General features: G+C 53.9%; 1 protein-coding gene and 1 long non-coding RNA gene across 13 annotated transcripts in view; one reads left to right on the top strand and one right to left on the bottom strand.

Moving 5' to 3' along the window:
* The window catches only part of TCF7 (transcription factor 7), a 32,394-nt gene extending 29,813 nt beyond the window's left edge, over window positions 1–2,581 (bottom strand). For all 8 annotated transcript variants that reach the window (XM_037016238.2, XM_037016235.2, XM_037016241.2 and 5 more), the window contains exons 1-3: window positions 2,138–2,581; window positions 1,906–1,972; window positions 1,280–1,404 (exon numbers count right to left, since the gene is read on the bottom strand). In XM_037016238.2, the coding sequence (XP_036872133.2) occupies window positions 1,280–1,404; window positions 1,906–1,972; window positions 2,138–2,377 (432 nt within the window). In that variant the 5' untranslated portion in view covers window positions 2,378–2,581. The remainder of the gene's footprint in view (window positions 1–1,279; window positions 1,405–1,905; window positions 1,973–2,137) is intronic.
* A 79-nt stretch (window positions 2,582–2,660) lies between these two features.
* On the top strand, window positions 2,661–26,126 carry LOC140846126 (uncharacterized). 5 transcript variants are annotated; one of them, XR_012125028.1, is made up of 2 exons: window positions 2,661–3,340; window positions 25,599–26,126. It is a non-coding gene; the product is annotated as an uncharacterized lncRNA (long non-coding RNA). The 5 variants fall into 5 exon arrangements; XR_012125027.1 differs by lacking the exon at window positions 2,661–3,340 and adding an exon at window positions 3,347–9,807; XR_012125031.1 differs by lacking the exon at window positions 2,661–3,340 and adding an exon at window positions 16,680–17,889.

The following is a 26,126-nucleotide window of genomic DNA, read 5'->3' as shown; positions in this document are numbered from 1 at the left end:
GAAGAGCTGCCGCATCAGGCGGCAAGGTCAGAGGGCAAGCTCCCTGCCCCACAGGCTTAGAATGAGACAAACACCTCATAGAAGGAGCCACTCCAGAGCACAAAGTCATACAAACCACTAAATCAACATGCTTCTTTTACAGATGAGGAAATGGGGGTCCAAAGGCAAGCAGCTCATTTCTAGAGTCAGCCGTCTACCAGGTTTTCCATCCTGGGTTTCTGGAGAAAAGCCTCAATTGGTATTCTCACTTCCCACCAGCTTCGGTGTCAGTGTTCAGAACCAACCCTCCTCATTCCCAATCTGAAACAGCCTGTCAGTTACTCTTCTTCCTCCGGGTGACCCCCGCCACTAGCCAGTTGAGCCTCCCACCTGCACATTTGTACCTGACACCTGCTCACCAGAGTCCCCCTGACCTTTTGTGTACAACAGGGACTCTAATCTCACCCCTGACTTGGGCCAACTCAGGACTGTCTGAACACTAATCAGAATTTTTTTTTTTAAGTGCAGGCTTCCTGCTCCAAAGCACTCAGAACAGGCTCTTCTTACTCTAGGTCGTCTGCACCACTAGGCAGAAAAGCATGGTTCATACTGATCATGGCATCTTTTCAAAGCACTGAGAACTTAAACTTAGTTAATTTGCAAATTCATTTATCAGGCCCCTTACAGACACTACTGATTTAAATATCTCAGCTAACCCTTCCTGGTGTGTTTCAGACCAAGTCAGCTTCATAAAAACCCACTTTCCACACGTCCTGTTCAGGGTCTTTCTCTGGCAAGGGTGCATGCGTTGTCAATAAGGCCAGAGTGGGCAGAGCATGTTTCTCCTGCACAACCAGATCTGATGGGGACCTACTTTTCTGCCCATTCCTCCAACTACCAAGGCCCAGGACTTAGTGGGAGAAGGCTAACTGCAAAGCTCACAGCTCAGACCACATTCTGCACACCACTCGCAGGAGAGGTGGTCTGGGCACAGAAGTTCTCAGAGAAGACTCCACCCCAGCATTACCTAGCACCAGGACAGGGCCTGCACCTGCCTGTGGGCAAGCTGAGAAACCAAAACCCAACAGCTAGAGGGAAGCTGGGTGCCCAGGGCAGTTCTCCTTCCTTCAGCAAGGTTCTCCTGGTTTAGAGTCCGCAGACTATGTATGGGAAAAGAGAGGAGAACAGAGTCCTCATGCATCTACTTTGTTCTAGGCAAAAGTCACTTCTTGCCCATGCCTCACATAAATGGTCAAGGAGGTAGCAGGGACAGGGTGGCTGCGCAGCTGGGGCCACTTACCAGCGGGGGCTGCGGCTGCGGGTGCTGCCCTGCTCCAGAGGCGGGTGGGTAGTGCATGAGCAGATTGAAGGCGGAGTAGACGGTGTCTTTGTACATGCCGCTGGCGCACTCTGGGGCCTTCAGGCCTGGAAAAACCACAGCTGGGTCAGGCGCGCCAGCCCAGGCAGCTCGGGCTAGGGCTGTCTGCTCTCCAAAGAAAAAATAAGAATTGCCAAGGGGTCCCCTTCAAGCTCGTGGCTTGAGAAGCCACCGACCAGGGGTTTGATGAAGGACCCCAAGTCCAGGCCTCCCTTAGGCGGCCCCTAAGTGACCCCCACCCCGCCAACCAGCCAAGCAACCTTGGACAACGCTTTCTCCTCAAAGTCAGGGGATTAGTCAGTCACCTGGGCAGGAGGGGAGGCGGGGATGGCGGGGGTCTGTTTACTCCTATAAAGGTCAGGGCACCGGAAGTGACTCGGGCCCTGCAGCGCCCGGGAAGCCCGCCCCCCACTCCACCCCCACCCCCGGCTTTACCGCCTCCTCGAGCTGCAGCTAGCGGGGGCACCCCCTCTGCCCGCTTCTGTCTTCGGTGGCCCCTCTCTCCCACGGAGGGGAGGCGGGCGGCGGGGAGCCTTGTGGAAACTCACCATCCTCCAGAGGCTCTGCAAGTTTGTCGGGGAACAGTCTCTGCGAAGTGTGTTCCCGCCCGAGAGCCTGCGGGGAGACCCAGAGGGGGCCATGAGGGGCGCCGGGAAGGCTGGGCGTCGGGCTCGGCACCCGGGGCACGGCGGCGCTGAGGGACCGCGGGAGGGCGGGGCGGGTCAGTGCGGGCCGAGCGGGGGGGACGCCGGGGGCGACGGGGCGGGGGCCGGAGCTCACCTCGGGCCCGACCTCGGCCTCGCCGCGGGTCCCGGCGCCGGGCCCCGGGCCCCCCGCGCCCTCGGACTCATTGACTAGCGACGACTTGAGCTCGGCCAGGTCGCGCTCGGGGCCCGCAGCGCTGTCGCGGCTCTTGTCGTCCTGCTCCTCGCCCTCGTCCTGGAAGGCCAGCAGCTCGTCGGGGGCGCCCAGGTCGTCGCCGCCGCCCGCACCGCCCCCGCCGGAGTCCAGCTGCGGCATGGTGCGCTCCGCCCGCCGGAGCGCGGGGCGCGGGAGTGCGGGGCGCGGAGCCGGCCCGGAAGGCGGCGAGTCCGGAGTTCGGACCTCCGAGCCTGGATCGCGGCGGGCGGAGCGCGGGCTGACTCCGCCTGGGCGGGCTGCGGGCGAGGGGCGCGGGCTCCAGGCTGCACGGCTCCGGAGCTGGCGGGTCCGAACATCAAAGGCGCCGCCGGCGGAGTGCGGGGGGCGGGGCGGGGGCGCCGGGGGCGGGCCCGGAGGGTGGGCGGGGCTGAATCGCCCCGCCCCGGCCCTCCTCCCCAGAGGCCTGCACGCGTCCAGTGGGCATAATCTTAAAGGGCTCGCTCTGCATGGCGTATAACGCTAGCCTGATAAAGCATCACCATTCTGAACTGCAGGGACTCTGAAGGAGACTCCTGACCCCACTTGCTCACCTACAACAAGGGATTCCCTCCTCGCGCCCAGGTTTCTCCCCGAGCTGCGGAGCGCGCGGGTCCTTTTATACCCTGGGGTCGTTTGGAACGGGATCCAAGGTGTGAACTGCGTCTGTGCCCCCAGCCCAGGACGTTCTGGGCTTGGAACTCGCGGCTTCCTAGACCTTAGGGGCTGCTCAAGGCCGTGCTCGAACCCGGGGCCGGCAGCCCCCATTCTCCAGCCCTAAGCCAATCTGGGACCTCCTTCCAGGCCGCCCACAAACAGCGCCAACACAAGCACATAACCATCACACATGTATTGAGCACCTTTTGCATGCGAGGCTCATACATCTGTGACGGGCCTCTCAGCCGTGTGGTGACTCAAAGGCAAGAACTCAGCCAAGAATACAAGGAAGAAGGACTCCACCCCCACTCACAGCCCATCCTATAGCCGCCACCATTCTACGGCTCTTCTCACTCAGTTTCACTCCTGCGACCCGCGCTCAGGATGCGAAGCTTTGGGCAGCCACGTGGCCGCGGGATGCCGCTAGCGGTAGGTAGTCTGAAGCAACTGAACTCGGAAAGTCGCATTCCCACGGAGCCCATTGACCCAGAGACTGCCCTCGCAAGATACAGGCTGCACGGCCTGTAGCCAGGGGAGCGCGAGGCCGAGCGCCGGCTTCCATCGCATCCACAAGGCCCCTGGGGTCCCGTCCACGCGGGCCTCCGTAACATCTTTGGCCTCTGCTCAGCCATTGCACCTAAGAAAGACACCGTCACTCTCGGAGCGCTGTGCAGTGAGCCGAAGCCCCAGCAGGTTTCTGTGCTGGATTCAGTGTAGACGTTCCCGCCTCTCTTGAGAGCAGCCGGGGCAGAGCGCATTTGGGAGGAAGGGAGGGTGTCTTGGACGCCTCTCCTGCTCAGAGCTCCTCCACAGGACCCCTGGCAGTGCAAAGCCTGGCCGGAAGAGGGCTGCGCCTCCCCTCCGGGTTCAGGCCCAGCCTGGCTGGCTGCAGATCAAAGAGCCAGGCCGTCCTGTGCGTTCAGATACTATCTGCGCTCGCCCAGCGGGGCGCCTCGGCCCCCACCTCAGTACCAGAGTGCCCACTTTTCCTCCCTTCCGGGGGCTGGGAGGGGGGCTGGGCACTAGTGCTCAGTTTGTGGATGGAGACATGGATTAGACCCTGCCCTTTAGATCCCTCAGTGCCTTCCCTGGGTGTGAGATTGTTGCTCAGTCTCACCTCACCCCACTGCGGGTGGGGAGACAGGGCCCAGTCAGTTGTGAGAGGGTACAGGAGGAGGGGCCCACAGCCTCCCCAGCTTAAGCCCCTGAGGTTGTAGGGTCTGGCTTTGGGAAAGCGGAGTGGGAATACGGATTGCCTAAACCAAAGGCTTTGGGGATGATCCTCCTGCATTTGAGTGTGACCTCAGCTTAGCAGGAGCTTCCTGCTTCAGGACAAAGGTCCCCCAGATCCATGAGGTCCCAGTAGGCACAGGCCAGTAGGGGTTGAAGTTTTCTCCAGTCCATGGAGAAAGGAGAGGTCAGGGCAACAGTGAGGTGGTCTGTTTTTCTCAGTAAGGCTAAATTTTTTCAGCTTAAAGTATTAGGCCTTAATCAGAGATCATGAACTTTTTGCTTTATTGGTGTGAAAACAGCCTTTCTTTACTAAAATGATGGTGAGAAATTGATTTTTTGAATGTTGTTATTTGCAAAAGAAAAACTTGGCCACACTATTCACACCCCAGCCCTGGCAATTTCTTGGACATTTTATAGGGCTGTGAAATCCTGGAGTCTGGGAACCACTGCCTTATGGGGTCATGGCTCCAACCTCTTGCCCTGCTGGGTGAAACCAGGGGAGGGGGAAGGTGAGTAGGGAGAAGAGTGGTGTGAAGAGGGCTAAGGGAGGCAGAGACAGGTGGCAGCTCAGGCATCCATAGCTACACTGAAATCAGCCTGCAGACCTGCTGAGAAAGCCTCCTACCTAACCCTGGTCTCAGGCCATGGAGAGGGGCGGAGCAGAAGAAGGAGTCCTGCCCTCCAGGAATAATTGGCTGCTTGAGGAGCTGAGAAATAGTTAGAGCTGAGTTTGTTGCTAGATTAGTCTATGTAGGCCATGGGCAGGAGCTCAGTGAACTCAGTGTGGCTGGAGTGGTCAGCCTCCCAGAAGAGGCAGGTTTCATCTGGGCCTGGAAGGCTCTAGGGCTTGGAGAGATAGAGAAGCAAAGGAGCTCAGGCTTGTCCCTATAGGGCAAGTATGGCCCTGCAGCAGCCCTTCGTCTGGTCAGCACTGACTCCATCATCACCATCTGCACAATGCCTTCATCTTCCTCAGTGATTGCTATGTGCCAGGCATCATGTCAAGAGCTTCACACACATTATCTCATTTAGTCGTCATACCAATTCTGTGACACAGGGACTATTATCCCCATTTATGAATGAGTAAACTAAAGCTCAGAGAGGTTGAGTAAGTCACTCAAGGTCTCACAGCTTGGAAGTGAGGATATCAGAATTCCAAACCCAGGCAGTCTGACCTCTGAGCCAGCACCTTAACTATCACACTCTAGTGTTTCATTATGACCTCTAACATTCCAGAGGAGCACATTATTTGCTTTGTGGTCTTTGCAGGCAAATGGTAATGAGAGAGCTGTCACCAATAGAGTCCCACCTCGGTGTGACTCAGGTTGCACAGAAGGGCCACTGAGGGGCTTATGGAATCTCCTTGGTTGGTCTGTATAGGGTGGCTAAAGCCCTTTGCTGGGTGAGGGCTCAGAGGGTCTCCCTTGAGTCTGACAAACCTCAGCCTGTGCCACCTCTCCTTAGACTCACCCCAGACTGCCTGCTCCTAGCACTTACTCAGATCCCATGCAGAGATAACAGGCCCTGGGGTTCTTCCAGTAGGTGGTAAGCGGGATCTATGGTGGCTACCTCCTCCCCCATGGCCTCCCGCCCCCGCCCCGAGAGGTGACCAGGAGGTTCTGGGACCAGGGCCAGCTGCAGGGAGGCCCCAGCGTCTTCTGGACTCATACAGCCCAGGTCAGAGCTAGAGATTTAATGAGGCTTCCTCTTGATGCAAATGAGCCACATGGGCATGTGCTGTTCTCAGATAGTGGCTGCAGGACAAAGTCAGAGCTCAAGAGGATTGAGAGCAGCTGCAAAAGAGTCTTGGTTTTGGATTTAGGCGGACCTACTTGGGTTTTCATTCCTGCCCTACCATTTACTAGCTTGGGGACCTCAGATGACTCATGGACCCTCTCTGAGCCTCAAATTTCTCATGGCTAAAATGGGTATCACCTGAGCCTGCCTTGTACCATGGGAGTGAGGCTGAAGTGAATTGTGTATCCTAGGAAAGAGCTTAGCGTGAGGCCTGGTGCATTCCAAGCGCTCTAATAAATGGGTGCTCTTGAGCTGGATATTTTTCGGAAGTTGTTAGACTAATTGGCTCTTCATGTAACGTCATGTAAATCATCTAAGTGTTCTCATGGCCTGAGCCCACTTAATCACAGCTAATGCTGAAAATATACATTTCCTTTCTTTTTCTTTCAAGTTCCTTTAACATGAAAGACCTGTGTGAACTTGCTGACCTTTTCTAACAGGGAGACCCTTGAAATGTGGCATTTCCAGAAAAGGAGCCCCAGATGGATCTGGTAAATTACCACGGGGAGCGGTTCGGTGTGGCGCCTCCTCCCGCTGCCAGCCCACCTGGTGTCCTGTTGGGGCCTGCAGAACCCTGCCTGGAGGCGCGCTCCCAGCTCAGGCGGGACAGCTTCCCGGGGAGCCTTCTGTCTCTGGGCGAAGCCTGGTCACACTCTGGTTTGTCACTAGAAACACAGTTTGCTCCCTGGAGACTACGTAGTTCACTGCGTGTCTGTGCGCGTGCGTGTGTGGGTGGCCGTGGTGGTCAGGATGGCAAAGACACGGTTGCTGTGAAGCAACTGTTCTGGGTCAGGTACCAGGCAGCTGCCTTTCAAATGAAGCAAGAAGGGTTTGGAGTCATTTCTTCCTTCTTTATAATCTTCCGTGGGTTCTCCCTCTTACCCCAACACCCAGATTTTATACAATAACCAAGAATTGCTCTTAAAATAAAAATTAAATAATAAAGCTAGTTCTTAGCTATTCCTGATGAAACCCCAAGGAAGTTTGGTGAAATTGGCTTGAGGGGTGGTGGTGGTGAGATGACTGAACGAGCTACCCCACAGCTTAGGATGGCTTGTTATGACAGTTTCTCATGGGCTAATTTCCCACATTGCACCAGGCACTGTTACTAATGAGTGAAGCTGGGATTTACTCACTAGGAGGAATAAATAGGTTTCCACAGGAAGGGGTCTGGAATCAGAGGCCTGAAGGTGCCAGCAGTACAGGCAAACCAGGAGTGGCTCGCTGCTGTGTGTCAGGCACCGTGCCACCGGGCACACTGGTCTCCTAAGAGCTGGGTAGTGGGAGGCCTGTGCCCTGGTCCTTGGCCACTGGGTGAACTCAAGGTAGTCCCCTGCCTTCTCTGGGCCCAGTGCCACTTACCCAAGTTCAGGGATGCAGTGAAGAACCCACAATAATGAGACCAGAGGTGAGAGACAAGAGGCATCACGATGCAACAGGAAGCAGGGGACACTGAGGCCCAGTGTCCACGTGGGATCGTCTGCAGCTTCTCAGAGCAATATGCTCACCTAACTCCTGTTTGGGTATGGGGACAGCCACAGACACCTTGACATAGGCATGTCTTACTAAGAAAGTACCATTAGGCATCTCTTTGCTATGGAGCAGTAAGGGCTTTGCTGCTTATCCCTAGGGCCTGGCACAGAGCTGGCAAACTGCAGTGCTCAGAAATTTTGGGATGGATGACTAACTGGATGGATGGATGGATGGATGGATGGATGGATGGACTGATGTTGGAGAGATGGATGGGTGCAATGATCACCTAGAATCTGGGGAGTAGGTTGAAGGCCCAGTACCTGCTTTCAATGAACTTGCCTTCTAATGGGGGACATCAGGCCAGACAGAGGTTCCAGGAGCCAGGGGTTCAGAAACATGGCTGTTGTGTGGATGTCATGGCACAAAGCCTGGCAGTCAGGGAAGGCTTCCTAGAGGAAGAAGGTCAGCCTAGGAGGCAAGTAGGATTTAAGAGGACAGGGCCATCATTAGTTGGAGCAATAGCTCCAACTCTGGCTTATGGTGGACTTTACCCCCATAGGGTCCCTGGGGTCAGGATCCTGGGGGAGAGTTTGGCCATCTCTCGAGCCTTGCTCAGAATAGCACATCTTCATGTCTCAGTTCCTACAGCCCTCACCCCCTACTACCTGTGACAATTGCTCCTGAGTACCCCCTCCCTGACGCTGGCTCTCTCTGTTTGCCCCCTTCTAGAACAGACTCCTGGGTACACAGTCAACCTTCTTGCACTGGGCTTCAAGGCTTTCCTAGCTCAGTGCCTGTGGAGGTGCCCCCTTATTTCTAGGTAGTTGGATGGTGGGAGAAGGAGGAACAGGATCTGGGGGTAGGAACTTGCAGAGACTAAGCCAGACCCATAGGCATCGCCAGTTCCAAGGCACAAAGCCAGGAAAGTCTCTGAGAAGTCCTGCAATAGAGAACTCCTGCCTCACCTCCTTTAGGCAAGAGTCTCACATAAAACTATTTTTCCATGTATGATTTTCCAAAGAACATGGTTCCTCTGAAAATCTTCTGGGGAATGGGTAGCCCTGGTTTCAGGAGGTGCAGCACTTCTCATTCAAGTCATGCTCTAAGTTGTGCCCCTAATAGGCAGGGTATTAGCAACAGTCGAGTCCCAAACTGGTCATCACAGCTCTAAACAGTCTTCACTCCTGCTCCACTGAAGCCTCTTGGGATCAAGGAACCTTGATCTGAGCCCTTGCCAAGTGCTAACACGGGCCAAGCATGCTGTGGAGCTTAGCAAATGCCTGCTGCCCGTGAGATGGAGCTGCTATGTAAAGGCCAACCCACCTCAGTTCCTCAAGCTCCCAGGGACTATTCCCACTGGTTTGTTAGTTGGGAATTCTGCAGTGCCTGGGATTCCTTGTTTTTTCAAAGTTTCTCTCCTTCATCCAGGAAGCCTTCCTACCTGCTCATGTACACAGGGATCCCTCTCCCTTCCAGACTCCTGTTGCCTTTAGAATTTGTGCCATTCAGTTTCTCCTGAGCTGTTTGGTCTCTGTTTCCTAGAGTGAGTCTCCTGTCCCTCGATTGCTGTCTTTGTTGTCTGGTGGTCAAGAGCTGGGCTTGAAACTCACAGCCTCTGTGTGAACTGGGGCTTCTCCACTTTCTCATTGTGGGTAGGACCCTGGGTGAGTCACCTCCCGCCCGGAGCCTTTGTTTCCTCATTGTTAAGTGGGGGCAAAGTGCTGGGAAGATGGGATGAGTTCTTACTTATAAAGTACTTAGCCCCATGTCCAGTACAGATTGGGTGCTTGCTAAGTGATATCCAGGGTCAATCATTACTGTTGCCCCCAGCTGGCAGAGCTGGGCTGGGGACCGGACCCTTCAAAGTGCTCAGCAGAGGCTGTCCCTGAAATCCTGCAGCCCTTGCTAGGAGTGAGCAGAGAGGGGAGCCCAGGCTGGGGAAGGCCCCAGGAACCCTGCTTTCCGAGGAGGCAGAGAGGCCACCAGCTGCTTTCAGCCCAAGTGGAGACTCCTCCAGCCAAGAGATGGCCAACTCCAGATGTCTGCAGGCCGGGAGGGAGCCGGCTGGCCGGTGGGGCCTGAGGGCAGAGACAGGACTAATGGGAGGAAATTACACGGAGAGATTTCATCTCAGCTTGAGGAAGCACGTCTACCAGTCAGAACTGGCCAACCATGGCCCGCCTATGCTGTGGACAGAGGCGCTGAGCTCCCTGTCACCAGAGGTGTGCGAGCAGAGGCTGGGGGCTCCCGAGGAGGGGAAGCTGCTAAGGGGGCTTCCACCCTCAAGGCTCCTCTGAGGCTGTGGGCAGTCCTTTATGCTTCCTGTGCAGCTCTGCCCCTCGCTCGGCCCAGCGGAGCCCACGGCAGGCATCTGAGCCATGACAGGCACCGAGGTGAGTGTGAGCGCCGGGTCTTGGACACCTTTGGCTCCAAACTGGGGCTGGAGGCTGGAGGGAAGGGTTGCTGTATGAGGCTGACCTCAAGGGGATTAGTAAAAACAACATCACCTTTTTGGGGAGGCAGTTTAGTGCAGGGCCTGTCAGCATGGAGCCTGTGCCCATTCTGTGCCCAGGTGTCCCACTCAGGCCTGCTGGGGTCAGGGAGGACAGAGATTGGTGATGGGAGTGGGCTTGTTCTTAAGTTCAGCCTCCTCTCACTTGCTTCAACTTCTAAAACCAGGGGCTGCAAGGAGAAAGATGGGAAGAAGGAGGAGAGGAGAGAGCCTGGGTTTCAATTTCACCTCTGCCAGTAGGTAGCTCTGTGACTTTGGGCAAGTCACTTAACCTCTCTGTGCTTCAGTTTTCTCATCTGTAAGATGGAACGATGATAATACTTATCTCATTGGGTTCTCATAAGGATTAAGGAAGTTATCATTTGTAAAATACTTGGAATAGTTTGCAGTCCATAGGAAGTACCATTTCAGTACTTGTTAAAGAGATAAAAATTAATCAAGCCACTCACAAATGCCCAGCGATATGCAAGGGGCTCTGCATCAATCACTTTGTTTAGTCTTCACAAAAGCCTAATGAGGTTGGAAATACTGTTATTAGGGGAAGTGAATCTGCGAAGGTCAAGTTCCTCGCCCAAGGTCACACAGCTGGTGGGAGGCATTAGCTGAGGCTTAGACTCAGGTTGGGCTGTCTCCCGGACCTGGGCTCCTAACCACTCAGCTCTGCCAAATCAAGAGTTTGCAGCTGCTCCAGGTGGTGAAGTGCCCATGGGAGCAGGGTGACAATGGATCGGTGGGTTTGGGGGTAGAGGGGGTCAGAGAAGCCTGTCCCCTCCTTGCTCAGGCCCAGCCCCATCTCACGGCAGCTACCAGGGAGAGATTCTTCTTACTAATCTGGGGAAACGTTGCTGAGGGACTCTGATCACAAACTGCAGCCCTGCTTCCTCCGGCTGAGTAATCTCCGCTGTGGGGTCCTGGAGGCGGTGGAGGTCTGGGCTGGCTGGGTTTGCCTCGGTGGTGACATGCTGAGGGAGCCTGGCCACCCCGGATAGCCTCCAGGGACAAGGGGCGGGAGCAGGGGGACCTGGGCTCCCTGCAGGGTTTCTCTGGTGTGGGGGAGGTGAGCTGTGGCTCTAGCGTATCCTGCTCACCCCCGTTTTCTCTCCTGTCCCGGCAGGACTCCTCTGCCCTGTTTGTGGCTGTGTCCCTGGGGCTGTGCCAGGGCCTGGCAGAGCGCAGATGGCCAGTAAATATATGTTGGGCCCAAGAAAGTCTCCAGACACTTGCACTTTAATATTTACAAAACTCCTTCCTATCTGTTATCTCCTCTGATCCTCACAATAACCCTGAGACATTGGTCTTTTAACCCCATTTTACAGATGAGGAAACTGGGGCTCAGAGAGAGAAAGTGACTGGCCCAAGGTCACACAGCTCAACCCCCTAGGGCTCCAAATTAACTCTGGCTCTGCAGCCCACAGAGATGTCTCCTCTTTCTTGTGGGAGGACCGTGCGGGGGGACAGAAGGAACTCCTAGTTGGTGGAGGCCCCCATGTCCTCCTTCAACTCCTCAGAAAGTGGTCAGGGGAGATGGTGTTACTGGCTACTGGGTGAGCAGAGTCACAACCTCCAGGGCTTCTGATGGAGGGTGCTCAGGGGTGCAGAGCGTCATGTGCTAATTCATTTACCCCTGTACTGATTCTTCCCCAGCCTCTCCTGGTGCCAGGATGTCCTCAGGAGCTCTCTGCCAGGGGGTGGGTCCAATGTCCCGAAGGTGGAGCATCAGAGCTTTGTCTCATCTGGGGGGAAGGCGCTCTGTTTCCTGGAGACAGAGCCCCAGACCTGTCATGCCTCCATCCTCTGGAGCTGTCCCAGGACCTGGGGGTGGCGGGGCCGGTTCCCCAGAGCCAGCCTCCCCTGTGCAGAGGTGAAAGTGCATCTCTTCACCTTGGGGTCACTGGGGGACCTCTGCTGACGGCTGCGGTTTTCCTCGTCCGCTTTGCTCTTTTTACTCTTTGTTCACGGCTTTTTGATTATCACCGACATTTTAAAGGGTTTCTTTCCCCTTCTGGCCAGGCTTTGTCTTGTTTTTATAACTTTAGAACTCCTCTCCTTTCCCTCTTTTCTCTTCTTTCTCCTCATAGCCCATGGTTTTGGAAGACACTGAAGCAGGAGATGGGTGGGGGCCTGGTTGAAAAGCAACTTCCCACTATACCCCCAGTCTCCCTGCCCCTGCTTCCAGCAGGCTGAGGGCCCCCCAGGTGGACCCAGCTCTGATAGCAGCATCTGGGGGTGAGGGCACCCCTTTGAACTGGAGATTCTTTTTGCTGTTCTAACTGTAGGATGTGGTGCCTTTAGCCCTGCATATGAAGCCCCATTTGGGCCGTGACCCACCCATTCTTCTCTCCAGCATTCTCCCCCTTTTCAGGGCTGCCCCACTGAGGGAGGGAGCTTCTAGCATAGCTGAGCCCTCTGACTATAAGCAAGTCATCTCACTTCTTGGGCCCCTGGGAAAATGGGCACATGGTGGATCCTGACAAGATGAGGGATGAGAAAAGGCTTTCGTGGGGCCCCACTGCTCATCCTGATTCATCTGGGACCAGGTCTGTGGCCAAAAACTCCCCTTCTGAACTAACAGCCCCTCTGGCCCGGGTGGGGGTTTCTTCAGTCTCAGCCGGCTGGGCCATAGGAACGGCCCATGCAATGGCTCCCCAGTGGCAGGCCCAGGGCAGGAACAGCTCTTCCATCCTGACTGCAGGCCAGTACTTGGCAAGTGGTTTCTGGGAGGGCAGGATTGCAGAGCTGAGAACCAGGCTCTCAGAGATTAGCTTGAATTCCTACCTCTTTCTTGGAGGCAGAGAAATGCTCCCTGCCTCCTGTTCAGCCCTGCCCCCAGGACCCCAACTGGAGAGGGACAGAAGTCCCAAAGCTCTTTTGGCCCAGCTCCTTCCCCTGCAAAATAGTAGAGGTGGGACCTGGCTGGTCCCTGAACTACTCATGCTCCTGCGGCTGAGCTCGCGCATTTGTGTTCAAAGATGTGATTCAGATCTGCACGGGGAAAGCACTTAAAACCCCTTTGGTTGCTGGGACTTGTACATGAGACAGACCCACAATGCGCCTGCTCTCCAGCGTGGGAAATGCTGTTTTGGCCTTTCCTTTGCACCCACAGAAAGTCCCAAAGGTACCCAGGCACCAGCTGGCAGGCTAGATGGAGAGCTGGGCTGTGATGCTGATACAGGGAGGACTGGGCCTGTCTTGTTCACTGCGGGTGCCAAGGCCCCAAGAGAGTGGGTGAGGGTGGGTAGGAAATCAGAGAATGACACTGTATGGACAAGGGCCTGGGGTAACAAAGTGCCCTGACGGCCGAGTGTCAGGTGTGCAGGCCCCTTGAGAAGTTGGGGTGGTCCTCCCCTGGCCTACTTTCCCTGGGCCAGCCCTGAGCACTGACAGCCAGACTGCCAGAGCTCAGAGAGACCCAGGAGATTGCAGGGGAAATGGAGGCCTGGAGAGGCAGAGACCTGCCTGGCCTCACAGGGCAGTTGAACTCCTTCCTCTACTCCACAGCCCAGAGAATTTAGGAGCCCTCTGCTCTAAACTCAGGAGATCTTGAAATGTGCAACAAAGACACAAAGCATCCATTTAGTGTATTGAGCTAGAGTTGCTTTTGTGATTAAAAAGTAAACCATTTAATGTTATTTAAAAAAATGTAGGTGGCATTAAAAACTTTAGGGGTAGGTGGTCCTTGGGAGCTCACCCCAGTACACGCAGTTCGCTCCCTGCCTGACTCAGAGCGACCAGGTGGCTCCACAGCCTGCGTCCTCCCAGGCCTGGGAGGTGCCAGGGAGCTGCAGGGGCTGCACACTGGCACCCCCTGGTGGCTGGCTCTGGCAGAGGTTGTATCTGCACTGCAGGGACGGGGAGGTAAGGAGGGTGATGCTGGGACACTGGGTGTGGCGTCCCCTCACAGCTGCTACCCCTGCATGCTAGGGCATGCCATGCGATTCGTCTCCCTCAGTCATCAGGAAGCTGTGACAGGGCTTACCTGGGCTCTGGAGCACACCTGGTGGCCAGATGTGCCCGTTCAGCTGAGCCCCAGAAGGGGGTCAAAAAGGAAAGTCTCTACACATGGCCTGATGGGGGTGACAGGCTTCAAGAGAACCTGCCAGCCTCCAGTTTTCCCGAGCTTCATGCCTGAGCTCCTGTCGCTGTTGTGCCTGTCGCTGCTGGTGACAGAGCTGTGTGACGTGCTGCTGGGGAGCACACACAGTGAGGGGCAGTGTCAGGTGTCCCTTAGAGTAACCTGGGGGTCAGGAGTCCCGACGACCGTGGCTCAGCTGCTCAGCTGGCAGGACAGCAAGCATAACGGTGACAGCATTTAGCTCACCTTTACGAGTGCCTCCTGTGCCAGCAGCGCGAAACCTCGCGAGAGCTCTGTAAGGAAAGTAGTCTTTAAAAAAAATTTTTAATGAAAAACCTCAAAGGTAGAGAGAATAGTATTAATGGACCCATACGTATCCCAGCCTCCCAATTTCACATTCATCAAGGTTTTGCCACAATTGTTTCACTCGTTCCTCCATCCCTCCCTTCCTTCTTTCCCTTCTTTACAATTAAATGTTTTAAGGCAAATCCCAAACATAGCATCATTTCACCCTTGCATGCTTTAGTATGTACTTCTAAAAATACGGACATTTTCTTACATAACCACAAAGCTATTATCATATCCAAAAAAGTGAATAATTCTTTGTGTTACTTAATATCCAGCCAGTGAGGCTGCTGCTCTGATTGCCCCCATTTTACAGATAAGGAAACAAGAGACTCAGAGAGGACAAGTAACTTGGCACAAGGTCACACAGCTTGCTAGTGAGGGGGATGGAATTTTAATCCAGGTAGTCTGACTTGGGAGCCCACCATGTACGGCACTTTCTCTGGGCCTCAGTTTCCCTCTTTGTAAAGTGGGGGAATAATCGTGTCTGCTTTGCTACTTTATGGGGTAAGGCATGGGTGTACCATGTTATTCTTGCTTCTAGCAATAACAATGAAAATCATAATGAAATAAAGCAATCAGAAGAATTAATAGAAGTTGGCATAATTACAAAGAAATATAACAAAAGAAATTAAGGTTTGCTGAGTCTCACTCATGTGTCAACTCTTCCTTGACTCATTTAGTCTTTACCCCAATCCTATGCTTCTTAATTAACAGCTTTATTTTACAGGTGAGGCAATGAAGGGCTCAGGGGAGGAATTCCTCCCCAAGGTCAGGCCACTGGTAGCTGGCAGGAGCAGGATTTGCAGCTCGGCTGGTCTCCTGAGGGGTGGCAGAAAACCCTGGGGTATGTCGGGAGCTAAAGGTGGCCTTTGGGACATCCGCCATCATGGGGAATGTGCCAGTTGGGATTACAGCTTACAAGCAACAAAAATCAGATTTGGTGGCCTTGGGCAGAGTCATTTTTTATTGGAAAAATATGCAGTGGCTCACAGAGTGTATTGGAACAAGGAAGCCAGGCTGGGGAAAAGATGGGCATGGAGAGGCTCCTGCTCAGAGGTCCCACCTGGGCTCCCCTCTGGGATGAATCCACTTCTGCCTATTTCTCTGCCTTGTCAGACTTTGAGTCCTTGGGCCCTGGGAGAGAGTGCCAAGGGACCCAGCCTGGGTGGCACAGCACCCGCCCACCGTGGCTGGGACAGCATGGCACTTTCCTGGAGGGCTCCAGAGTACTGGGCCATGCAGGGCTTTTTAAAGGAGTGGAACGGAGAGAGAGCTAGAGGGGATTCCCCGGAGAAGACTCAGTCAGCTCTGGTTTTCACACTGTAATTTGCTTCTGGTTCTTAGTGTGTGAGTCACACGTGAAAGTCTCTTGTTTTGCGAGGCCTGTGTCTGCTACTGCCAACACCTTCATAGCAACTGTTGCCTCTAGGCAGGAGCCCAGCTCCTGGGCAGGACCCCATCTCCCGCCTAGTACTGCCTCTATGGGAGCAAAGCGTTAGGGACTATAATTTTTAGGCCCGGTGTTAGGGGGATTTTCCATCTTTTGTGTCACATGCAAATAGAATGTAAATCATATGTAAATGAGGGGGTGCCCTCAAAACCCAGAGGCTGGGTAAGATGTGTAGCGGACTCGGCTCTGGCTGGTTTGTGCCTTCCAGAAAATACTCAACCCGGCTTGCCCCCCAGGAAATCCACTGCCACCTCCTCCTCCTCCTGGAAGCATGCCAGGCCACTGCTAGAATCTGTACCCCTGGGCACTTAGTACTCCCCAGGGGCCTCAAATCCTTGTGAGAAGTAGAGGGGGCATACAGTCTAAATGAACAAATAAAAAGTCTCCTGCTGCTTCTGTTTTCTCCACCTGTGGCCTATGCACAGGGCTGGGCACACAGGGCCTGCTGGAGGGACCCAGGGCCAGCCAAGCAGGCCAGGCTGTATCAGCAAGGCCTGGGAGAAGTGGGACAGCCTCCTTCCCACTCAGCCTCAACCTCTGGGCCTGGGCCAGAGATTCTGGTGAGACAAGGAAGGTGGCTGGGAAAGGCTGACTTCAGCGAGGGAGTGTGGGGGCTGTTTAGCAGCTGTCAGGGCCCTGGGAGACCCCCCCAGGCATGATGTCCTGCTCCACACAGGCTGTGCCAGGCTGTTTAGAGGAGAAAAGGAGCCGGTGGGGCAAGTGGAGACCCCAAGGGCCCCAGCCTCCTCCTGTGTTCCCAAAGGCACCTGCAGGGCCCTGAGAAGTTGGACAGCTTTAACTTCTGAGACATTAAAGGCTGGTCCCATTGAGGGACAATTCTGTAACTTCTGAGACATTAAAGGCTGGTCCCATTGAGGGACAATTCTGTGGTGACCAGAGGGCAGGCCAGAACAGTCTCCAAGCTAGGCCAGCCAGGTGCTGGCTCTTTTTGGTGGTAAATCACACTCCCCTGAAAAGCCCTCTTTCTAGGAGTCTGAGTTCGGCCTGAAGCACGCCAGGCCCTGAGCTGGGAAGTTTCCATCAGTTCTGTCTTTCCTGCCTGTCCTCTACCTCTGCACCTCTTTTCCCTTCCCTCCCCCCATCTTCTCTTCATGAGGCTCTGTTTCCCTTCTGCCTCCGAGTTTCACGCCTGCACTGGGGACCCCACGCAGTACCTGACCCCCTTGCCCATCATGCTGCAGAATCTGAGCCTGGAGCCGGGCCTGGCTCACCTGCTGCTCCTGAACAGACACAGGCTCCGGAATCACAGGCCCACAAACACAACTGTGCATACGGAGCAGCTGGGCTGGGTTTTTTTCATGTTGCTTCTGGACCGCAGGATGTGCTTGGGGGACAGGTGGACTTTGCTGCCGCTGCATTGCCTCAGTCCTTCTGGTGAGCCTCCGGGGCTGAGGGTAGGCACTGGGCTGGCCCTGGTTACCATGACCTTAACTCTGTACTTGTGCAGGCTGCTTATGGCTCCGAGGACACAATTAGGCCAAGTTCATCCAGGAACTTGGGGCCAAGGGCCTCCATGTGATGATCAGGCTACACAGAGCATCACCACCCATCTGGGCACAGAAGGTAGGACAGTGAGAAGGGGGCAGTGTCAGAGGTTGGCACAGAATTGCTCTAAGAGAAAGGAATCCTGGTGATGGCAGGCCCTGTTCTGTGAGCGTCCCAGTGGGAAAAGCCCCCAGGAACCTGAGCCGCAGTTGCAGGGAAAGTGAGACAACCACCTCCTTCAGTGGTTGTCAGCCTCATTCTAGAAAAGCGCGCTGCCGTTCCTGCCCTCCTCACCAGCCCAGAGACCCGCCCCCGGCTCCAACCACCAGCAACCCCTCCACTGTGATGTGGATAAAGAGGGCGGCAGGACCAGCCCTCTCCCGCCATTGGAATGACCTCTCCGGGGTTAAAAAGGGCGGGGACGGGGGCTTCCAGGAAGAGGTGGCTTCCCTATGCCTGTTGCCCAGCTGCAACCGGAAACGCCCCCTCACTGTTTCATCATCTGAAGATTTATTTTAAAGAGTTTTATGTTGTGGCTGTTCTGGGCTCTTGATCTGATTTTAAAAGCCTTTCCCCGCTCACCCTCAGTAAGTTGCTTTGAGATACAGATACTTTGGAGGCAAAACAGAGTTCATAAGCTTGGTTGGGCCTTGTGTGCTCCTGAATGTTTTCCATTCTGGACCCTTACGGTATAATTAGAGAGATTCTTTAGCACGGACTTTTTCTTTTATTGTAAATTAATTTCAAAACCAAGTTCTGACGTTAAATAATGATTGTCGATCAGTCGAACCTGGGTTTCCTTCGAAAAGAAAACAGGATGCTATTTTCAAAATGTTGGGAAAGGGATGTTTGAAAACTTGGGGTTTCATTGATGCAGTGGTATTAAGGGTCCCGAGAGTCAGTACTAACCTGTGCTGATGTCTTTTTATTAGACGAGGATGTTCTTGGGGGACAGGTGAGGCTGGAGATGCTGGTGGGAGTGTACGCTGGGGCTGTGACTCTCCAGCAACGGGCTGGGTCCCAGGAAGTTCACGTCTTGGCCAGGCCTCAGTTTACCTGCTGGAGAGCCCATAAACGTCTATCGAAACGTGGTGAGGTAGGTGAGAGGAGATTGCCACTTAGGCTGTGGGCAGGCTAAACTGGCTTAGCCCCTCTTGCCTGCCCAGCACTGTTTCTCTGTTAAGAGTAAGTTTTGATGCTTTTCTCAGGGTTTCTCGATCTTGGCACTAGTAACATTCTCAGCCAGATTGCTCCCGGTTGCGGGGGCTGCCCTGTGCATTGTAGCCTGGCTGGTAGCATCCTGGACCTCTAGCCAGTAGCATGCCCACACCCTCCCCCACTGTTGTGACACAAAAGTGTCTCCAGATGTTCCCAAATGTCCCCTTGGGGACAGAATTACCCCCATTTGAAAAAACCACTGAGTTAAAATGTAATACATAGTCACTGTCGAAAATAAGAGAAACACAGCCTGTAATTTCAGTATCCAGAGTTAACCCCTGTTAAGCTTTTACATACTTCCTTCCGACTTTCTTTTCCATGCATATATGCATGTTTGCTTTTTTTATGAAACCGAGCTGCATAGTATGCTGTTTTGTAACTTGCCAAACCCTGGTCTGCACAGTGGGTGTTTCCCGTTATTGCCAGATCTGCTCTGCTGCACCTCTCTTCAGACTCCGGAGGGAGCATCTCTCTTCAGTAATAGCTGGCTGGAGGACTGGGAGAGCGGTGTGAAGCCCACCGGGATCTCATCTTAAGCTTTAAGGGTCCGTGGAGTCAATGTGACCATTCACCCAGAGTTGATGTGCTGTGGGGACTGACTCACTCACACTAGTGCACCGTTTACAAGCAAGTCACCCCAGACCCATTTCCACCTGGCTCTGAGCCTGGGCTGCCCTGTGTGGGCTTGTGTTGGGTGGTCAGGCCTGGGGGAGAGCCCCCCTTGCGGAGAAGGGTGCAGGGAGAGCCAAGGCAGCAGGGTTCGGCGTTTGTGGCAGACTGTGGCCCCTCTGAGGATCTGCGGAAAGTGGGGGCCCTTTCTCAGGGAAAACACCCACACGTGCCCAGGTCTGCATCCAGCTCCAGACCCCAGGTTAAGCACTTTGCAGGGACTTTCCTGATAACTTGTGGTGACCGAGACTTACCCCTCTTTCTTCCAGGAATATTTCTCAAGGCCCTGGAAAGGCTCTGACATTGCATAGGGCAGGGCATCCCCCCCAGAACAGCAGTGTCAGTCCCAGGCAGTGGGCAGATGGACGCCCAGATGCCCAGATCTGGAAAATTGGAACCAAAATCTGAGCTCTTCCAATGATCATGCTGATCAAAGCCAACATTTGCTGAGCCTGTGCTATGGGCCAGGTTACTCACCTAATGTGTTCTGCCTCCTCCAATTCCATGAAGAGAAAGGCACCATTATTTGACTGAGTTGACATTTTACTGAGCTTGAAACAGGCTGTGACTCGCTCACAGACATTCAGCCTTGTGAGCGGAAAGCTGGAATGACCATGCTCTCAACCTCGATGCTATGCTGCCTCTGTGGAGGGCAGGACGGGGTTGCCTGGGCTGTGAAGGACAGGCATTCACTCTACCAGGTCCCACTTTGGCCCTGGGCCTGTGCACCAGCAGGGATCAAAAGTATTTCTGGAGCCGAAGCAGATGTAGAAAGGTGGTTGCCAAGAGCTGGAGGGAGAAGGAAGGAGAATCAGTGTTTAGTGGGCATCGAGGTTCAGTGTTGAGATGAACAACTTTTAGAGATCTTTGCATAAAAATGCGGATATACTTAACACTACTGAACTGTACCATGAGAAGGCTTAATATGGTAAATTGCATGTTAATATGTTTTTTACCACAATGAAAAAATATGGGGGGAAAAAATCAATTGCAGAAATCTGAATGCTGGAAAAAATGAAAGAAAGAATGCTTCTGGCTTCTGGCCTTGCCTCTTTTCCCTGAAGGGGGGCAGAAATCCACCCACTCCTCCACCTGGTCCCCCAAGCAGCACCTTGCAGCCTGTAGGGCACCACCGAAGGAGGGAGGCTGAACTCTCCTGGGCTGTCCATGTCATCTGCAAGGGGCTTCTGGGGCCAAAGAGAAAAGCAATTTGGGGGAAATACACGAGAGAGTGGAGTTTGGGTCAGCCTTAGGGCAGGGAATGGGAAGTGTGTGTGCCTCAAGAGGGTTTTATTATATTTAAGGCTATTTATCTTTTGAAAAGACTACACAGGTAATGGGACAAACTTTAAGAGGTCCAGGAACAGGACACCCTGGGGCAAAATGCCTCTAAAACCAAAATCAGTCAAAGGGAGAAATCAAGTTTAAAACCCGTTTATTGCTTACAAACTGCAGTCCAGGGCCGACTCTCTTGCTCAGCCAGAAGCAAAACCAGCCCTCCTCCTCCCCTCTGAGGTTCAGATAAGCCCTCTGTTGCCCAGGTAATTACTCATTGATACGGAGATGAGCTTTCTCCACCCCTAAGGAACACCTATCGATATGCAGACGCACTAAAGCCATACTCCCTGAGGACGCAGATGCACTAAGGTCAGGCGAGATATTTTGGAAATATTACAATTTTACCCACAGGTGCAAACAGCTAAGCAGTGAAAATTAAGTTTCCTTTCTTCCCTTCTCCCCGCCCCTCCCCCAACAAGCCTTCCCTGAGGCAGCCATTGTCACTCCCTTCTGTGTATCTTTTCAGAGTGTCCATGCATCTACCAGCGTATATGTATGCAATCTTGTTTTTTCCTGCTACAAATAGCATATTAACATATTGTCCTACACTTTGTTTTTATCTTGGGGATTGCTTTGTATCAGTACATAGAGATCACTCTCATTTCGCCTTATTAGGGGCATAATATTCCATTGCGTGCATGAACCACAGTTAAACATGTTTTAACCGTCATATAGATTGTTTCTGAAATTTGTGATAATAACCAATGCTGCAGTGAACATAAAAAGTCACTATTGCTCACAATTGCAAGTATAGCTGTGGGCTAACTCCCAGCTGTGGGAATGCCGGGTGTGCATTTGTCATGGTGAAGTTGCCCTCCTTGGGGGCAGTCCCCACTTACGAGGACCCTGGGCCCACCACTGCCTCCCCAACACTTAATGTTGTAACCCGTGATCTTTCCCGTGCCAAGAGGAGCAAGATGGTGTCGGGTTATCTGCATTTTTCATTTACAGAGGACAAGAGTCTTCTTGTATGTTTAGGAGTCATTTTGTCAGTTCCTTATCTGTGACCCCTCTGTGTCCTTTGCCCATTTTTCTTCTGCGTTCTTGGACTTCTTATGAGTTTGTAAGAATGCTTATTGAATAACAGAAGTGTGCCTATGACCCAAATGCCTTTTTAGAGAAAGAGCCGGAGAGCCAGGAGGCTCCAGGCCTCTGCCCTGCCCCTTCTCCTCTGCTAAAGCCTGTTACGGGCTCATGGAGGAACTAGGGGAGACCCCTGGGGGAAGCCCTGGGGCTGCTCTCCCTGAGGCTGGAATTGGGGTTGACACAGCCGCTCTGGGAAGAAGGGTCAAACTTGGCGTCATGCAATACAGATGGCCAGGCCTGTTCCTCAGGAGGTGCCATCCCATCCACCTGGTTCAGGGTTGCTGTATGTGGCCCCCCAGGCTTACACCACCCAACTCCACGAGGGGTCCTTTACATGGACTGTAATGTCAGTGGTACCCTTTGGAGTTTGTAATGCAGTGGCCCTATCGGCTCCAAATGGAACCAGCTCTGGGCAGCTAGAACAGGGCTGTGCCTTCATGTTCTTGGACAGGCCTGTGGCTTCCTGAGTGCGCAGGTCTAGGCAGGGCATGTCTGCAGCCATGTGTGCATCCATCTACTTCTAGGTAGGACAGGACAGCCACATGGAATGCCTGCATGGTCGTGAGGCTGGCTTCCCAGCCTAGCCAGCTCACCTGGGGAGGAGTGCCTGGCATGCCTTTTCCTGGGGCAGGGCAGAGGCCCCAGCTGGGGAGCAGTAAGGGAAGTCTGCAGATCTGAGGCAGGCAGGAAGAGGCCTGAGTAGACCTAGCAGGTCTGACAGCTGTTCTGGGCATTGTGTGGGGCGCCAATTCCCAGGGAGCTGAAAGGTAGGACAGCTTTTCCAATCTGTGGGTCTAGAATCTCTCTCAGCAGAAGCTCAGTGGTACAGTGGGCAGGGGTCTTCGGCACAGGCCTGCTTAAGGCCAACCCCCAGACCAGCTTCCCAGCCACAGAGACTACCAGCCTCAGAACAGGACTGGCCTGGGTAGCAAGGAGCCCCGGGATCCGTGGGGAAGCCAGGTCCCCTTTCTTCATTTCCCAAGTAGTCGACATGGAGGGAGGCCTGTGGCATCTATCTGGAGGATGGCAGGGGCAAGGAAATAGTACCCTTGGTTGCTTGAATGCAGGAGAGACTGGGTGGCCCACAACCCCTGCACCCCTGGACGAGGGATCTGAGGATGCGGACGGCCCTGGCGGAGGCAGCTTCTGGAACCTGCTTCAAATCCCAGAGCTGGCGCTCCTCGGTCAGGCTGTGGGCCTATGGCCTTGGTAGGGAGCAGAGGCAACACGTTAGTGCCTTGTCACCGCATAGGGAGTGTCAGCACCCCGAGACTGGGACTTTTCCAGGGAACATGGGAGCATGTGTGTTTGTGTGAGAGAGAGAGAGAGAGATGGCAGGGAGTAAAGCCCCTTCTTCCCCACTCGGTGCCCTGAGGCCTGAGGGGGGCTGGGCAGGAAGGCCCTGAGCAGGGCAGAGTGCGGGAGTCGGGCCCCAGGCAGAGGACAGGCGCCCTTGCTGCCGTCCCAGGGACACGCCTCTGCTCCACTTGGGTAGAATCTGACTTAGCTGCTGCTGGTGTCCGTGGCTGCCCGACGCTCGTGGGAGGCTGGTTCTCAGATTTCCAGGCCGGCGCAGGCCAGAGCTGGTCTGGCTCTTTCCTAGGGTGACCGTGTGGCTCTGGGTTTGCCTCCTAGGCTCTCTGAGACTCCCATCGGTGTTGTCTACTACAACTTTTTGTAATGATGGAAATGTTCGCTGTGCTGTCTGTCCAGTACAGTAGCCACCAGCCACGGGTGCCCATTGAACACTTAAAATGAGCAACTGTGACTGAGAAGCTGCATTTTAAATTAAATCAAACGTCAATTACTTTAAATGTGAGCAGCCCCTGTGGCTAGTGGCTGCCCTTCCAGACAGCACAGCTGGTAGCCAGGCCTCCCCAGCCTCTCCCAGCTCACTGGGGCCCCTGGGGGGCGCGAGGCAATGGTGGCATCAGGCACAGAAGCAGGTCTCCCAGTGATGTCAATGAACCCTAGGCTTGTAATAAAGTCCATGAGCAAACCTTCAGGTTTAATCAGGAAATAGCCTATCCCGTCATCCTTGGATTCTGGAGATGCATATCTGCATGTTGAATAAAGGCTCTGGGATGTTCTGCTCAGAAGAAATCTATCTGATTTTTTAAATTAAAGCTCAGATTTTCCAAATGCACTGAGCACAGCACCTTTTTTACATGGCCCATCTGTTGGTGTTCTGTGCACCCCTTTGAAGTGCTGGGGAAGGAGGCTCGACTCCTAGAGGAACTAATGCTCCCAAGTGGGGCTACTCCTGCTTCATGCAGCCTGTGTAAGGGACTCTGGAGCTCTGGCTAAAACTGAAGATGTTTCCTTGGGTTGCCCCAGGTCTTTCCAGCGCAGGCGGGAACCCACAGCAGCCTTGGGCTCTGCCCAGCACCTGGCAGCTGTGGGACCTGGGGCGGTTCCTCCACATTCTGTCCACTGGCTTGGGTGTGGAGTGCAGAGGCAGCTGGCCCGTTTCATGTCTTTTCAGTCTTCTGCTTTGAATAACCATGGAGTTTGGACTGGGAGAAGCTCCCCTGTTGGTCCAGTAGCTGAGCTGGACCCTGAGGAGAAGGGAGGACAGGCAGGGCAGGTATGTGTCGGGTGCTCCCTCCATCTGCCCAGGTAGGCAGTTGGGGGTCGGGCCCAGAGCTCGCTGGGACTTGCACACCTGCACCCTTGCAGGGAGGCTCCGAGAGCTCCAACTGGAAATGCTCCGTGTTGCTAGGAATGAGGCAGCACTCAGCCCTATCAACTCTGCGTTAAGGCAAGCAGCAGGGCAGCTGCTGCCCACACCCCCAGCTGCTGGCACCAACAGTCTGGGATCACACAGCCCGGGTCTATGGGGGACCTGGTGGAGCTGCGGATTATAGGAAAGTAAGAGTTACTCTCAGGTGAGGCAGGGGATTCTGGCTGGAGAACCTTCAAAGGTTTCCCACAGTGCTTCCTAAAATAGGGAACAGCCAACAGGAGAGGGCTGCCATGGCCACTTCCTATCCCTCTGGGGGCTGGCCCAGCAGCTGTCTCTTCCTGGGGGGAAGGCTCAGTCCTGTCTGGGCAGAGCTCTGTGGGAGCAGGTCTCCGCCCTGCATGAGGCCTGTTCTCTGCTGTGAAGCCTGCTGTAAGGAGCATAGACGGTATATCCTTCTGCCAACTCTGGGAAGTCTGAAGCCACATCCGGAGGCCTGGGCAGGCCCTGTGGGAAGGTATCGCCAGCCGCCCGACGGTCACGGATCAGGAGGGTTTGGACTGAGATGGGATGCTCAGTTCTGCCACGTGTGGGGACAGCCTGGCCTGTCTCCCTGTGGGCACACTGTGCACGCATGCAAGCCTATCATGGCACGACTCTGGGGGCATGTTCACATGGGACACATGTGGACATGCTAGGGAAACACATGCACACTGTGTGTGTGTGAGTCCTGTCGTTGTACACACCTTCCTCACCACACCTCAGTGCTCCCAGTATATGAAAATCCAATGTGATTAAAAATAGGTAGTGGTCTTACTCCCTCCTCCCCAAGCTGAATGGCTTCCTCCCCGGGGCATTTCAAGTGGGTTCCATTCACATTGAGAAGTTTTCTATCAAGTGAGGTGCACCTGTGCTCTGATGACTCACTGAAACATTCGGGTTTGCCACGAGCCAGGGCAGCTGCCATTCCCAACTACAAAAGATCACTAGTAGATTTATGACTCAGGGTCAGGAATCTATAAATCACCTTTATCCCTTGGAAGGATGGTTGTGCATTAGCTTAAAAGAGGCTTTGCTGCAGGTGTCCTTTATTATTATTATTATTATTATTAAAGTATCATCAATATACAATCTTATATTGATTTCAAATGTACAACACAGTGGTTTAACAGTTACCCATAATATTAAATCCTCACCCCCTCTAGTGCGGTTGCTATCTATCAACCTAGAAAGATGTTACAGAATCATTGGCTGTATTCCCCCTGCTGTCCCCTTGACCACCTTATATTGTGATTGCTGCAGGTGTCTTTTGGCAAACTCTAGTCAAAGCTATGGACCATCAGACAAGGAAATGCCAGAAGTTCTACTGGTTCCTGAGAAGAAGCAAGGGCTACAACCAAGTAAGAAGACTTGAATGAAAATCTGTGATAATCTAAACCTTGGTAGTGAGTTTACTGAAGTGCATCAATGTTGTAAATGCAGCAGTTCCCTGTTCCTTCTGCAGGGTGGCCCAGAGGACCTGGCTTGACTGGGGGGCTCTAGAATCAGTGTTGGAGATCTCCCAGAGAAACCCGCAATCTTCCTGATGAGGAAACAGATCCAGAAAGGCCAAGATGTTACCCTAGGACTGAACAGCATGTGAGGGGCAAAGCCCCAACTTTGGTCTTCTAGCCTGGCCCCTGCCCTGGAGCCCTCTCACGTAACTTCCTTTCCAAAACAGAGAGAAGCCCAAGACAGTGACTTAGAGCCCCTTTGGCAGTTTTGCTGATAAATTTTTTGTTTTGAAGTGAGATGTTCTGCTTTTATTAAAGTCTTTAGGAAATGATAAGA

Source organism: Manis javanica, chromosome 14, assembly GCF_040802235.1.
Source record: "Manis javanica isolate MJ-LG chromosome 14, MJ_LKY, whole genome shotgun sequence".
Taxonomy (NCBI): Eukaryota; Metazoa; Chordata; class Mammalia; order Pholidota; family Manidae; genus Manis; species Manis javanica.
This window is presented reverse-complemented; position numbering and strand designations above follow the sequence as displayed.